This window comes from Anser cygnoides, chromosome 4 (assembly GCF_040182565.1).
Source record: "Anser cygnoides isolate HZ-2024a breed goose chromosome 4, Taihu_goose_T2T_genome, whole genome shotgun sequence".
Lineage (NCBI taxonomy): Eukaryota > Metazoa > Chordata > Aves > Anseriformes > Anatidae > Anser > Anser cygnoides.
Window position 1 is genome coordinate 46,928,163 of NC_089876.1, and position 15,870 is coordinate 46,944,032.

At 41.8% G+C, this 15,870-nt stretch overlaps 1 protein-coding gene across 13 annotated transcripts in view; it reads left to right on the plus strand.

The window, feature by feature from the left end:
• The window catches only part of FHIP1A (FHF complex subunit HOOK interacting protein 1A), a 95,845-nt gene that overhangs the window by 68,984 nt on the left and 10,991 nt on the right, over positions 1–15,870 (plus strand). For all 13 annotated transcript variants that reach the window (XM_048071723.2, XM_048071719.2, XM_066996732.1 and 10 more), the window contains 6 exons: positions 1,706–1,873; positions 5,710–5,789; positions 7,246–7,433; positions 7,922–8,959; positions 12,493–12,671; positions 12,952–13,090. In XM_048071723.2, coding sequence (XP_047927680.2) covers positions 1,706–1,873; positions 5,710–5,789; positions 7,246–7,433; positions 7,922–8,959; positions 12,493–12,671; positions 12,952–13,090 — 1,792 coding nt within the window. The remainder of the gene's footprint in view (positions 1–1,705; positions 1,874–5,709; positions 5,790–7,245; positions 7,434–7,921; positions 8,960–12,492; positions 12,672–12,951; positions 13,091–15,870) is intronic.

Consider the following 15,870-nt stretch of genomic DNA (forward strand, 5'->3'; position numbering starts at 1 on the left):
TTTGAACCAGAGCTGTAGCCACGGTGTTAATCCTGGTGATTTGTAACTTTGGGGTGCTTGATCTCACAACTTTTTTTTTTTTCACTTGAAATTTGTAGGAGAAGGAGGAGGAATGAATTCATAAACTGGATTCTGAGTTGGAGGATTATATGTTAATAGATGTTCTTTCAGGGAAGATCTGTTTTCACATTTCTGTATTGGGCAGCACTGAACATACAACTACAGATCTAGCAAACATGTCTGGCTGTTGTTTACTTAGCTTTACAAAGTCCACAGAGCCAGTGAAAATGTGCCGTATTCCTTTCCTTTCACTATTATGTTTTAGTGCTTGATTTTGACCAAAATAAACTGAGAAATGAACTCGCTTATTTCTGGTGAAAAATGTGCCTGTTGCAGCTTCCCTGGTGTTTTGTTTCTAATACCAAAATGAGCTAGTAGTCTGCTCCTTGATGTTAAGGATGTTGGAGCAGAGTATCAGAATAAAGCCTGAGAAAGAGAGGCAATCAATGACCTCAACTTCAGAGCTACTCTGCATTCTCCTCGTCAGTGCCCCCTCTCCATAAGGTCTGCAGGCTGTATACAGCATTCCTATGTTCTGTGTAACTGGCCAGAAGCAGCTTGTGATCTTAAATGCTTTAAAGGGAGCGTTTGCTGGATGACATTACTGTGCATGTAGCTAACGCGCGGCATAATGGAACAGGGATTTTAATATTTAAGGCATGTTACGTAAGTGCTGCCCTTCTGAGTCGCTTCTAAATCCTCTTAGTTCTTAAGTGACAGCTTTGATTCTTTTTTTAATAAAATCAGTCTTTTCATTTATTCAGCTAAGTTTGGTAAACAAAAGATGTTTAATACTTCCTTTCATACAGAAAGATTTTTGTGTATGAGGGCTTATCTTTGTACACTTAAGCTTATTAGGTTCCTGGGTAACTATTTTTAAAAAGCTGACTTTGCAACAGCAGTGTGTGGTGCAGAGGTGGCCTTTGGAATTTGCTGTGCCTTGCCAGTGCATACTGTCAATAGATAAGCTCCAAAAGGCTTGCATTAAGCAGAGTAGTATGGGCTATCCAAATGGTATGCAAGCGTCGCGTGGATATGGGACAATTGTGTTTTGACATACAAATAGGCAGTAGCAAACACTTTGGTCTTTGGTTTGCGTGTGTGTGGGTGTATACACACACCTTTTAAAAATTGAGTGAGATGGAAAATAGTGGCAAAATTGTGGATAGACATGTTTTGGTTCTTTATTTTTTAAAGCTCTGGACTTACGAGTTTGTACTGTGCTTTGATTCTGCTCTGTTGTCATTTATTTTTAATAACACGGTAGATCCAGGTATTCACTACATCTGAGAATGCTTCTGAGGAATGGCAGAAGTGTGATTCAAAACCCCTGACACAGCAGAAATGTGGTGGGGAACTTCTAGCAGGATTTGGCTCGTAGTATTTCAGTATGTATGAGATCTGGGGTGTTGGCAGTTTTGGGGAGTTTTTATTTCTGGGGAAGCAAAACATAAGAAATGGGTTCAGAATGCTTACGAGTAAGTCAGAAGCACATTACTTCGCAGGTTTAAAAGCAAGGGTCTCAGTATTTTGTTGGCAGCGTATGGAGAGCTTAGGGTGGGTGCTGAGTATCGTATACTTGCAGGGTAAGGATGGATGTTTTGCGTGCACAGTATGTTTGCATTTGCCTTTTATTTCCCTGTAGGTGACTGTGGAAGAAGTGATGGCTACTACTGCATACCTGGATCTCTTCTTGCGTAGTGTTTCAGAGCCAGCCCTCCTCAAGATTTTCCTCCGTTTTATTTTGCTGCATCGACATGAGAATGTGCACATCCTAGATACACTTACTAGCCGAATCAACACGCCGTTCCGGGTAAGACAAGCAGGAGGCAAGGTCAGGTGCTCAGTGTGGATGCAGGTTAACTAATTAAATGGGAGAGCCTGTGTTTGCAGTGAGCATTTGTCTAACTTGGAATTTTCTCCCCCACCCAAATGTGTGTTTTTAATGTTTTGTTGTTGTTGGTTGGTTGGTTGTGTTTTTTTTTTTTTTATGCTGGCAGCTAGCTATGGCTGCACTGCTGCACTGAGAAGTTGATAAATGTGCGAGGTGGTCTGACCCATACACAAAATGGGATAGAGGGAGATGAGGGCTTTTGGAAGTTTGAATTGTGTTAGAACTCTAAAGGGAAATTTGGAAGTATTTTCATTCTGGATATGGCTGAATTAGTGCTGCCATACATAACTCATCCCTAGGACTTATAAACATAATCAAGGTGAGGTGCATTTTTGATGTTTGGAGTTCTGCCTAGCAGCAACTATTTGCAAATGATCTTTGTAGGAGACAGTGGGAGCCCTGTAAGGATGTCTCCAAATTGCTCAAGTTGTGATTGCAGTATTGCCAATATATTTCTCAGGACACAAGTGTGTATTGTTGTAGCGTGTTTGCTTAACAGAGATATTGCCAGCTTTCTTGTTTGATTAAAAAAAGGCACTTTCTTGCTCAAGTGATCAGATTGCCACTTCCTTTTCTTTCTTCACTCCTCCGTGTAGTAAGGTTTATCTCAAATTTGCAGTGAGCCCCTTCCCAGTATAGGCACAATGCGCCACAGTGACTGGAGAGCTAGCTTACAGAGATAGTCAAGTTACCTTTGCTAACAGTTTCATCTTCTGGCAGAAAATGAATACTTGTTGCACTGGACTACCCTTCTGAGCCTTGCTTGGCTGGCAGCCTTGGCTGAATCTTCTGTGGTGCACAACTTCATGGATGAAATACTGTATAAAGTTTTAGGGCAGGAGAAAGCAGAACACGAGCACATGCATTTAATCTGTGTATTAGGAACAGTATCTTTGTCTGGAATTTGTTTGGAAATGTGAGTGAACACAAATATGGATATATGCTGTTGTTACTGCATTTTTAAGATGGATTAACTCTGAGAACTGAAACAGCTTCTGTCGACAAAAATGCAAATGCTGTTGTCTCTGCTAATCATTAATTACTGTTCCATAGGTGAACGAGATTGGAATTCTAAAGACTTCTCTAGCCCTGAGTAACTCAGGATCCCAGCCAAAATGGTTCTGTGATACTAAATGAGTTTTCTGCAGTATAGCTTGGCCAAGTACAAAAGCCAGAGCTGCAGCCTTCTGTGTGGTTTCCATAGCACAAAAGCTGCATATGTTATTATTGCTGAAAATACTTATTAATAAATCACAGGATTAAACTTACGTACAGACAGGTGGCCAAATAGGCTTGTAAATACTATCCTCTTTATCTTCTGGTAGTACATTCAATCTTTTCTTTTTATGAAACGCAAAAATAGACTAGCTTTTCTTCTTCAGAAGGTTTTTGATTTCTCATTTGTCCTTGCAACCATATTGCAAATGTTTCCCTATAAACTGCAATTCCATAAATACAGGAAAATTTAAGGAATTGGCAGGTTTTGCACTCTGAGTGTACGAAGAACAGTTGGCTTGGCTTTCAGTTATTCTCTCAGAGGAAATGAGAATTGCCATTTTATCCCCACAACCCCTCACTGAAACACTCCTTTCACGTCAGGATCTGACTTCTTCCACAAGCTTGATTTGCAGCTCTTCGTCTCTGCCCCCGCATTCCTTTTAAGAACTGCAGTTCTGGTTGTTTCTTCCTTTCTTGCCCTTTTACTTTTTCTGTTTCTGTAGGCACGAGGTCTTGGACTAACAAGCACCCTCCTGACGGCTCCTGGTACAAGTGGTAGAAGGGCAATGAATTTGAGCTCTGCTTTGCCTCACAGCAGGCCAGCTCATGACTGTTCCCGGGTTATTTTCGCTCTGTGCCTGGCTAGCTGTCAGCCATGCTTTATTACCTTCATGCTTGTCCACATCCCAGCTTGTTTTTTGAGTGCAGGGCTTACTCACGTTCTCTTGTTCTTCTCTGGGTGTTAGTTGAATGACCAAACTAGCGAAGGTAATCAAAGAAATGTTTGCTTTTTAGAGGCTATCAAGTGAAGTTCATTAAAGCTTTACTAGTTAATAGTTCCACAGAGATAGCTACCAAGTAAGGGAAAATGTATGTCTGTGTATGTATATTTTACAAGAAATCTGTGCATTTCTCTGGTCTTTGTCACGATGGACAGTTGATCATTCTGTAGGACTGCTGAGTCACTGGTCTGAAAAAGAGAAGGGAAATGGTGAAACAAAGAGTCTTTTAAGTTGACGTTCTCAAGAAAGCATGGGCTGGAGAGAGGAACATAGCAATGTGCTGTTGCAGAGCTAGCTCAGAGCATTTTATCAGTGGGAGTAGGGAGCGTGCAGAGAAGAGGAGGAAATTCCACAGTTGGGAAGAGAAGCCTTGCCCAGGAAGGATGCTGGATTTAATCCTGAATGAATTACAAAGGACATTCAGTGACTGAAAAGAGTCAGAAAACATCTATAGCTTTTTCTTTATTTTGTCCTAATTTGTTTCTTTTTTTTTTTAGCTATTGAGAAGTGAGATTTATTTCATGAATTAATTATGTGATTAATATAGTGAGAGGCAAGATTAAAACCAAAATGAAACTCTAGGAAGGAGTCAACTTATGCTAAATAATTCTCACAAGAGTCAACCTGGTCCTGGGATCTAAGCCAGCTGTGAGATGCTGTTTCCAAAAAAGAGCAGCACAGGAGCACATGCCCAAGGGAATAGGTGTAAAGAGGCAGGGAAATGATGGTGCTGTTGTTCACAAAAAACAATGAAAGATAAGAGCTCACGCTTCTACAATGTTGGATGCGTCTTTGCAGTCAAGCAAGCATCTGTTAGGTAGAAATATACTGTATGATAGTGTTGAAAGTGTTATGTCTTATTTCGACATTATTTGTGACCAAAAATCCTGTAGAAGTCTCAAGTTTCTAGTCTGTCCTAAAGCTAGTGTGAAAATAGGGTGCCGATCACAAAAAGGGTATGATTTTTGCCTCTGCTACACGTGACTGCTGAAATACTTGATTATGGGTGTGTTTGATCAGACCTTTGCCAATAAGGCAAGCACGCAATTCCAGTGAGGAGTCCTATTTTTCTTTTCCTTTTCCTTAGTCTCACAGAAAGGATCTTTGTACCTTGCCATGGTTCCCAGCCATTCAAATGACCTGTAATGGCAGGATTGGGAGCAACTCATATGGAGTGGATTCCAATAAAAAATGACTTGCGTAGTCCTATGTCAGTAAGCTATATTTTTCAAGGCAGTAGGGTGTAGAAGCGTTTAGTTTTGTAATGTGCAGAATGCTAATCGTTCATAACACATAAAACAACCAAAACTTGAGGTGGTTTATAGCTTTTTTCAGAAAAGACTTTTTGTTGTTTTAAGTTCTTTGTCAGGGGTAAACCCTTGCACTTTATATTGTAAGTAATGGGATTCACTGATTCACTTTATGCTGAATTAAGCTGATAAATTAGGAAAAAAAATAAAGACTGGTAAATTGTTGCTTTGAGTTTCCATATAATTTAATGTTAATACCTTTTAAAGAATATTTCTTTTTTTAATAGCTTTTTTGAAGGAAAATTCTGGATCATGTTTTGCCAAAATGTAACATGGTATGTGTATAGCTCTAGACAACTTAATAAAATCCCATAGGGGTGCTGACAGAATGAAACAGCATACTAACAGTAACTTAAAGCATTATGTTCCGGCAGAGTCACTCTGTTATGCAGAATGGAAAGGTACAATTTCCAGATCAAAAACTGAAGCATTTATCATTTTCCAGCTCTGTGTGGTCTCCTTGGCACTGTTCAGAACGCTCATTGGCTTGCATTGTGAAGACGTGATGTTGCAGCTAGTTTTAAGGTAAAGCCCAAACTCTTCTTTCCAGTTTTCATTCTAATTCTGGGACATGTAATCTCAGCCTATGGATGCAGAGTTAGATGGGGGTTCTCCAAGACAGCAGAAATACAAGCTACTACAGAGATAAGAATATTTACGGTTCTGACAAAAGTATGCTAGACCTGTAGAAGCGTGATTTATGTCCTGCGATCTTCAGGAACAAGAGATTTTTCATGTGATTTATTTCTATAAAAGTGAGAGGAGAGAAGCTAAGAATATATTTATCACCTTCAAACTGCTTATTCCCTGCTTTAAAATGTATAATTCTTCTCTCCTGCATGTTTTCTCTAGTGTATTATATATACAGAGGACCTATATATTTGCTTGCAGCTTCCATCTCTGTTTTTTCACCTCTGCTCAGTCCCCAAGAACACTTCAGGTTCCTGAACTGTTGTACATAAATTGTTACGTAATGTGCTAGACACATTGATTATATATTACTGCTAACTGTTTGTTCTATGGGTTGCTTCAGAACACTACAATTATAATTGAGTATGTGTATTAGATTAGAGTTGATTACTTATGTGGAAATCCTGGTGTAACTAAATCAGGCTTTTAACGTTGTGGAAGGTGTGACTGTTTCAGGTACCTGCCTGTCCCTCCACTGATAGGTGTTAGGGTGAAATTCCCTGTAGATCTCCGACTGTTGTGCCTGGGAATGGTGTTAGGAACTCTGTGAACACAAGTTAGATTGGGACTCCCCTGCTAACAGCAGTACAGTCGAGTGCTGTTGTTTAATCTTTTGTTTATTTAGGGAATCCTTTAAAATTTGTTTGCATTTTAAATGGCAAAACATCAGCCCAGTTAACACTAAGGGTCTTAATAAAGTTCTCTTAAAAAGTTAAACATTCATTGCTCTAAAGAAGTTAAACATGAGAATGTTCTTCCTCTGTTCCTTGTTCTCCCCATAGCTTATTCCCTCCTCTGCCTGAGAGCTCTTGATCTAGTGCTGTAAAACACCTCGATGACCCTTCCCTCCTTTTTGCTGGCTGCTTGCCTGGCACATGTAAACTGGCTCTGTGGTTTTCCTAGAAAAACAAATAAATTAAGACTTCTGAGACAGAATTCATTCATAATGGGACCAAACCACCCGGCTAGCCCTTGACTTCTGCCCATCCTACACTTCCCCAATCCCTTCTTACAGCAGGCTTCCTCTGACCTATGAAGGAGCGTTCGTTTTTCCCATTCTGATGCAACTGATTTCGTATCTCTACTCTTCTTGACAGTTACTCATTGAACTGTAGCCTCACAATGTAAAGAGTCAGGGTTTCATGCTCTTGAGAGGTTTAGGATATGGATCACTGTCAAGATTATTGTTATTTCTTTTAATTTGGAGTGGGAAGGAAGGTGGAAAGGGAATTTTGTACGCGTTAGCTTTCTCTAACGTGAAAGGATGTGATGCTAGACACTGCTCTTTCAGGTATCTGATCCCATGTAACCACATGATGTTGAGCCAGCGGTGGGCAGTGAAAGAGAGAGACTGTTACTCTGTATCTGCTGCAAAACTGCTTGCCCTGACACCAGTCTGCTGCTCCACTGGGATCACCTTGACTCTAGAAAGCCAGGGAAAAGATTATATTCTCTGGACAAAAGCAGCACAAACTAAAGGTAATTGTTGCTCAGGGGATGACCAGATCATGAACTGAATTGAATTTGGCAGCAACTCATGGGAGGAGGTGGAAGAAAAGTGGTGGGTAACAATAAACCGGGCAATTAGGCTGCACTGGAAAGCTTATTTAATTCCTTCCATGTGTCCAGGCCTATGGAAACCTTATTCAACTTGGGTAGCTGTTAAAATATGCATTTGTGAAAATAACGTACAGATACATGATGGCGATTCTTGCAGCTTCACAAGTGCTTACAGTTGCTTTACAGGTTGGATGTGGGCTGCTCTCTCAGAAGTCTTGAGTTACAGCGCTGACTTGTTAGTAGGAACAAGTTGTGCATTTATGATCAAATCTCTTAATTCTTTGATCTTCCTGCCTTATTGGGTGGTTGGGGCTAAAGACCCCAGCTGCCATGTCTTACTGACTGTCCTGCTAGAGAACTTTTGTGTTTTCTTATTGCGTGGTATGAGTAATCTTCTTTACTTTCAGATTCTGGTAGAGGCACTTCTGAATCCACCTGCATTGTGGAATGTGGAAGAACTGTGGATATCAGCTACCTGCAGTACCTGGGGGAAGCTCAGGAAGCCATCCTCCAGTGTCTGAAGGACTGTAAGGTTTGGTCTGCTTTATATGATGGAGTAAACCCTGATCCAGACACCTTTATCCAAACGCTTGCTGAGGAGAACGATACAGATGTGGAACACCCCATGTTTCGGCTCCAGCAAAGGACACCCAGCATGTGTAGCTCCTCTCAAACAACTCCATTTGGTGAGAAGATGCAGCTGGAGCTAGAATGGGATGATAGCTATGACACAGGGATTTCTCCTGGTTCTGATGTGAGCTCGCCCCATCTGTATGATGATCTGGGAAGCACAGAGATGCAGCCACCTATAGAGCCACCAAAACACATTCAGGAGATGAAAAAAAATGCTATTATGCTCGTCAAAGGATCTTACATAGAAGAATCAGACTTTCAGGATGATGTTATGGTTTACAGATTATGTGCCCAGAAGGATGCTCAAGATGATAACTCCAAGGAGAAAACTTTAAATGTAGCCAAAGATCATCAGGTTGAAAGCCAGGCTGTTGTCAACGGGCCTCTTGAAAACAGCCAGCTGGAAACGGACTTGGATGAGCACAGTAAGAGAAATTCAAACTTGACTCAAGGTATAATGAAAGAACATATAAACCAGAAAATGGCTGAGACTGATCCACAGCCAGACTTGGAGTTGAAGCTTTCTCCTCAGGAGGCAGATCATAACTTAAGTGTAAGACTGCTGAGCACAGATGGTGAGGATTTCATTGCACAGTATGACAAAATTATTAAGGAACTGGATCCAAATAATGCAAGCTTGGAGGAGGAAAAGTTGGACACTCCTGACCATGTGTCCCCTGCAGAAGAGGAGGAGGACTTTGAGAATTTCTCAGCAGACACCCCTTCTGCAGAGAGTGTGTCGTCTCCCTTGGGACCTAAGGAGGATCCCTCTCCCAAGCGTGCTGCGAGGAGCCAGAGCGCTCCGTTTACAGGTGGAATGTCCTGTTAGTTACATACATAACAAATGTGAGACGGGATGGTGATTAACGGTGGCCAAACGAGATGGCTCTGTGCAGTGCACAGCGCAAGCGCAGAGCAAGGAACGGCGTTGGCAGTAAGGAGAGTGTGCCCAAACAGCTGGGACTGGCCCAAGGAGAGTGAAGGAGATGCGACAGGGAAGTACAGCAGAGCCGTGTAGTGACACGAAATTGCGGTTGTCCAGTTCTTTTGGGGCTTTTAGTTTTAATTATTTAAAACCTTGCGGTTATGTTGCTTGTGTGTCAGCACCGTTGCTCTAGGGGAAACTTGGTGGTTGAAAGGGGACCGGAGTAACCGTGCTAATAGACAGAGCCCGGGTAAATGATGCGTTTTTCTGATGCCTTTCATCTGACGCTGTCGATGCGGCATACCACTATTTCCCCCCTCAGCTATTTCACATTTTAGCACAAGGTGGCAGCACGGGTGCCACGTCTGCCCGTGCCTGTCTGCGTGCACTGCCCTGGCATCCCGCTTCTCAAGCGCCAGGGCAGCCCTCGCTGTTGGCACGCTGCGCTGTCATGTGCCAGACAACAATTTCAGCTTGTTCTCCAGAGACTGGCCAAAGCACTCCGGAATGACAGTGCTCCTGGAGGCTACAGTGTGCTTTTGATCTGTGCTTGTGCAGCTCCTTGCACTGCAGGCTTCTGATCTTTAATTAGGTCTCCTAGATACCACAGTAATGCAAATAAAAAAATAGTAGCGTGTCTAGGTTTTTCTCATCCCAAATGAGACTTCTGTAATCTGACGTCTCGTTCATGTGGAAGGAGGGGGGAAAACATTCATTTGTATCCACTGAGATGCAGCCCTTTCTGGTCAGCTGTGGCCAGCATGCCTGGCACTGTCTCTTAATTGAAAAACTCAGCCTGTTTATCCAGTCCATTTGCTATTTTCTCTGTGGTGGCAATTTCCTTGTATTAGAGGCTAATCACATTCAAACCTCTCCATTACCCATTATCTGCTGTCAAATTTAGCTCAAAAACGTTGTCCCTGTCTCACATTCTTCATTCAGTCCCTTCTTTCATTTCTTGATTTTAAAAACAAGAAAACAAAACCCAGCCAAACCAAAAAAACATGCTTTGCTCCCCATCCATAACGTGTCTTACTCTTAGGCTGCTCACCTTGCTTTATTGAAGGTCTTGGTGATCCTTGGTAAGAAGTTGCTCATAAAAATGGCTCAGAAATGTGGGATTGCAGGATCTTTCAAATATAATTATATTTAATGTGGAGTGCTACATTGCGTATGTAGATGTGTGGGATAAAGATTTTTGGATGCTTTCAGTTCTGGGGATGGTGTCATGGGATGGATGGGGCTTCCTGCTGCAGAATCAGCTAACCAGATGGAGGCTCTCACACCCAGTAGCTCTTAGCAGTGCAAAGATGCTCTCTTCAGGCTCACAGATCTATGAAGAAAATGTCCCATTGATGTCTATATCCAATTTAAAAGTTGTTTTTTTTTTCTTTAAAAAAAAAAGTCCAATTTAAGGTTAAAAACTTAAAAACTACAATCATCCCTGTTTGCCCTGGAGCAAGAAAGAATGTGATGTTCAGGAACAGGAACATAGTGCATCACAGTTTTTTTTTTTTTTTTTTTTCATAAATCAGTGCTTGACTTCATGGCCATGTGGACATGAAGTCAGGAAAGGAATATATTTTTTGTATTTTCATTGGTTTACTCGACTTCTTAACTAGGCAGGCTCGCAAATTCTTAGTTCCTCTGATTTGTATTCTAATAATTTCTTGAAGATACGTCACTCTACCACTGAGAATTTTATGTTGGTAACTGCTCTCAGAATGGCACACAGCATTTGTTACAGATGTCTAACTTCAGCTTTACCTACTCACACCTGAAGTTTGACCTACAGGAGAGGAACTGTGAGCTACCTCAGCTGCCTCCACTGCAACCCCTCCTGATAGAGATAGGGGCACATTGTACTGTGGTCCTCAGGAGCTCTGTGAAAGTGTCTGCACGGACAGGAGAGCAGGAAGCAGTAGGTTATGTTGGGACGAGAGAAAACTATCTCAACAAAAGGGTTTTGAGGCTTCTCCGTTGTATCCCCAGGCGGGGGCGATTCCTGCAGGATGTGATACCAGCCTTCACTCTGACGGTTGACGTGGTGGTTAAAAGGTAGCAGCCACATAAATCTCACCTTCGCTGGCCCTCCTACCTTCCCTCTTGTGTGTGGAGCTGTGCCGGCGTTAGCCGTGACGGATCACTCTCAGGGGAGCGCTTGCTTTGTACTCGCGGTCACTATAAAACATAATAGACTGCAGCCTTTAGTGGGGCTCTTTTAGGCGGAGCGGCAGTGCAGGCACTTGTGATTTGATCCTTGCTGTCGTGCTGGCCCCATACTGCTTTGGCCTCTGCCGTGGTTTACAGCAGCGGTATAAAACTGGGCTGAACTATGCCCAGGTAGCTCGAAGGCAGCTGTTTGCAAGCTGAGGGAGTGGGAATGGGCTGGGATTATGCCTGCCTTCTTCACCCTAGAAGTGCCGGTGGCGTGCGTCTTGTGCTGGGGCCTAGGGTGGATATTACGCATTTGTCGCACTGTGACCCTGTCACCCGGGGGTTCCCCTGGTTTCCCTGAGGGGTTACGCGCTCAGAGTCGTGTGGTGGGGCTGGCCGTGGGATGAGGGCTGTTCCCAGCGCTTAACTTGTGATCAGGTCACCCCTCAAGCACCCCACCGGCAGTGCCATCCAGCAGCACGTATGATCTGGTGAAAGGCACGCTCACCTTTGGAGAGGTTTGTTAAGCTTGAGCACTACAGGGTTTTGTACCCTGGTGGTAAATGCTTCTGTATTTCAGTGGTTATCCTCCAACATGAATGCACAAGCTAAAGCTATTATTTATTGCTGACATTTATATGATAAAGACTACTTTTACAAATAATTTTGCTTATAAATCTATCTTAATATCTTCCCCGCTTTGTGTGACTGTTCTCAGTGCTGAAAATGCATTTTCTTGTGATGTGAGCTATTGCAGGTTTTGATTTTATGTTTAGAGTAGCATTTTTGGATTTTCTTTACAAGAGCACAGATTTTTGATAAGACTATCTGCCTATAATTTACTTTGCCGAGTCCTTCTGTGGAAATAAGGCACAATGCCAGTAAAAAGGACAGATTCTTCAGCAGTACCATTCTGATTAACTTCAAAAGGCATGGAATGACAGACCATAACATATGAGGCTAAATCCTTATTGGCATATGTAAAGTAGAATGGTTGTGTATGTTAAGTATGCTGTTAATGTAAGTGGCTAGCTACTCAAATACTCCTACTCATGAAAGCTTTTAACATCTCTGTTAACTCTATTTTGTCTGTTCAGTTATGTGTTGTTTTTTTTTTTCTCCTTGCTGGCTTTAATTAGCATGTAGGAGGTCTGATTTGGTTGGTTATAATGATCAAAGTTCCTTTTCCATGCTTATTTCCTGGATCTTAGGATTTTTCTTCTATGAAAACAAAGGCATTGGTTCCTTCTCCTTTTCTTTCAGGACCGTTTATCAGCGTGGTGTTGTCGAAGCTGGAGAACATGCTGGAGAATTCCTTGCACGTAAATTTGCTGCTTATTGGGATTATTACTCAGCTGGCAAGTTATCCACAGCCTCTTCTTCGCTCCTTTCTGCTCAACACCAACATGGTGTTTCAGCCTAGCGTGCGGTCACTTTATCAGGTATTTGACCACAAGTCATGCCTATTGGAACAGTATTCTTGGTGTCTTGTTAAACTTTACTTTAGCTCTTTTCAGTTCCAACTGTTCTTCTCCCACTTGAGAGCCTTGCATCTCATTTCAATGTTTTAATGATCTTTTGTGCAAGGAACTGGAAGTTCTGCATGGCCATAACTTCTGTTGCAACTCTTCTTTAATGCATCTAGAGAAAGCCTGAGTATTCAAGCTGTGGTTGCACAGGGAGCAAGGGAGTAAAAAGTAATTGTTGCTCTTGTTTTGGCAGGTGCTGGCATCTGTGAAAAATAAAATTGAACATTTTGCTTCCATTGAAAAAGACTTCCCAGGTCTTCTCCTGGAGGCCCAGCAGTACTTGCTTTTTCGCGTGGACATGTCTGATACAGCTGAGGACTTGCTAACCAAAGGTAAATGTTAACCACACTCGGAGGAGTGCTGGGTGGAATGACTCACCAGTTACCTCTCCCATTTGCTACAGCATGATTAAAAGTAGGTGTGGTGCGTTATAAATATCATTAACCAGATGTACCGTTCTGACTTGAAACTGATGATCCTCAGTAGGCCACAGTGTATGGATCTATTTGGATATTCTTTGCTCTTTAGAAGCTTTTATTATGTCGTTACTACAGAAAACGTCTGTTTAAAGGAGTAACAAAATCAGCTCTTGCTTGGCTTGCTGTCAGTTTGGCCGTAAACAAACTTGCTTTCAAGGCATGAGGTGAGGTGGCATATGTGCATGATTTCATTTTATTTTTAGCCTGACCTTCTGCTAGTCATTGGTTCTTTTTTTTTTTTGATAGATGTAGGGAGGACAGAAATCCAGAATAAATTGGTTTTGGTAACAATTGAATAAGGCTTCATATCATAGCTTGGGCTTCAACCGAGGGAGATAGAGATGAGCCAGAAAACTTCAAATGTGCTTTCTTGAATGAAAACATGAAACATAAAAATAAATGGGGGGATATAAGGCAGGGCACTTCAAGAGCAGTGGGGAGTTAAGCAGGTATTACCCCAGCTTTCCAGGGGACTCTGCAACATCTGCTGCTTGTCAAGGACAGTGTGTGCTACACCTGTCTTAACAGTTAACAATACTTACACTGCAGTGAGGGAAGCTAATAAAGATGAACCAAATGAAGAATCTTATGTTCTAATTAAGAAATTTCCAGAAGCAGCTGGGTGACTGGTAGAGTTAGGGGCCCTGCCCTGGTAGCATGTGGCTTCTCAGCTTGTTGCTGAGCAGGTGAGGTTGGGGTGCAGGTTTTCCTTAAAACAAACAAACAAAAAAACCTACCACCACCACCAAAAAAAATAATTCCCATGTGATGAGAATGCATAGAATTTAGTGAGAGCTGTGACCAGAGGGAAGATTCAGCACCAGGGTTCAAGAGGCGGCATTTACATGTGTTCTTATGCATCATTTGGAATCAGTAATGATCGTCCCGCCTTGCCTATACCTCTGTAAAGATGTTGTTTTCCTTGGATTTCCAGAGGTGTGCAAGGCAGGACTTACGTGCCTTCTTAATTGTGTTTTCATTTTTCAAGGCTCTGCAAAATAATTTACCTAGTTGCTAGTCAGCGTGGTGTGTGTTTGTGTGGTTTGCAGCACATCTGTTTTGCAAAATTACGATCTCGCCAAGGCTGCCTCTCGAAGAATTAGCCTGTAGAAGGCGCGTGCTGTAAATGAGCTGTGTGTTGCAAATGTCGGTAGGGGCTTAGGCTCTACGTTCTGGTGCCATAGATTAGAAAGCCGTACAATTAGGTGATGTTGTAGCTGGCACGTGGGAGACAAGATTAGGAGGCAACATTAAATGTCCTTTTTTTCAGGTGCTGGCAGTAAGAACTTTATATAATGCATTCCCAACAGAAATTCATCTGTCTGAGAAAACTCACAAGCCTTGCACTTAAGAGTTTTCAGTGCTGGTTAGTTGTATCTCAGTTAAATAACAGAGTAATTTGGGGCATTTATTTGTACTTCCAATTTTACGTCAGTTTTCTTCTGTGGGCTTCAAAATATGCCAGGCTGACTCATGCAGGTCATTATTTAAGATCTCAAAACAAGGCTGCTTAGTCACTCTGTTGGTACATTTTCTTCTGTCTTGTGGCAACCCCTGTAAAGAAGGCACCTCTTGACAAATAGATGGAGAGTAAATAAATGTCTGGATAACTGCAGATTTGGTTCCCAGCAAGGCTGGTGATGCAAGCAATCAAACGGTAATTCTTGGGGCAAGTTGGCTCACTAGTCCTTCGACACACAGCAGGTCATTGTATTGATTAAAAGTGCAAGGGCAAGGCAGGAACTGCTACACTAATGGTAAATGAAAAAGAATGAGGAACTCATACAGGATTCCTGTGCGGTGCTCACAGGTGACATTCAAGCTAATAAAGCATTAGCTGTTCTCTGGGGGGTTTCTTCCCCAAACAGAAGTGATGAATAAACCCCCAAGTTTATTCTAAAGGCCTGAGCATAACAGGCCACCTACAGAATTTACATCTGAAAAACACAAGCCGGATTTAATGGGGAAAGCAACTGTAAACATGAAATATTCCAAAGTATTTTCCTTCTTTTGAGAGTGAGAGCCTCCAAAAGCATTTGAGCAGGAAAGGCTGATTTGTTATTTTCTGCTTGCAGTGCTATATGGCTGGCTTACACAGTAGTTGGGGTTAGGGTTAGGTATGTAGAGTTTCATGATGTAGATCCCATATGAAATGCTGCCCTTTTTTCAGTGCATTAGTAACGCTATCTCCAGAGTGCTCATTTTCTCAATTTCATGATTCAGTTTGCGTTCTGACTGCAGGAAGAAGTGGACAATCTTGGTTGAAGAAAAAAGTCAAATCTCTGATCCCTTGACCAGCTTACTCTGCCTTCCTTTTTTTTTTTTTTTTCTTAAATATAAATATATAAAAAGTTTAAATCAAGATTTTTTTGTTGAACTGTGTCAATTTTGATGCTTTATGAAGGGAAGAGTTTAAGAAAAAAAAGCTTTCAAAGCACAGTAACATTCTGGATATATTGGCTAAACTATTTAAAATACTTGATATTAATTATGAAACGTTTTGAGATTGTAAGAGAATCTAAAAGAAAATCTTCAAGGGAAGCTCAAAACTTCATCTTTTGATTGTAATTCATAATTTAAGTTGTTTTTCCTCCCACAGTCAGAATTTTCCACAGAACTGAAATTCCTGTACT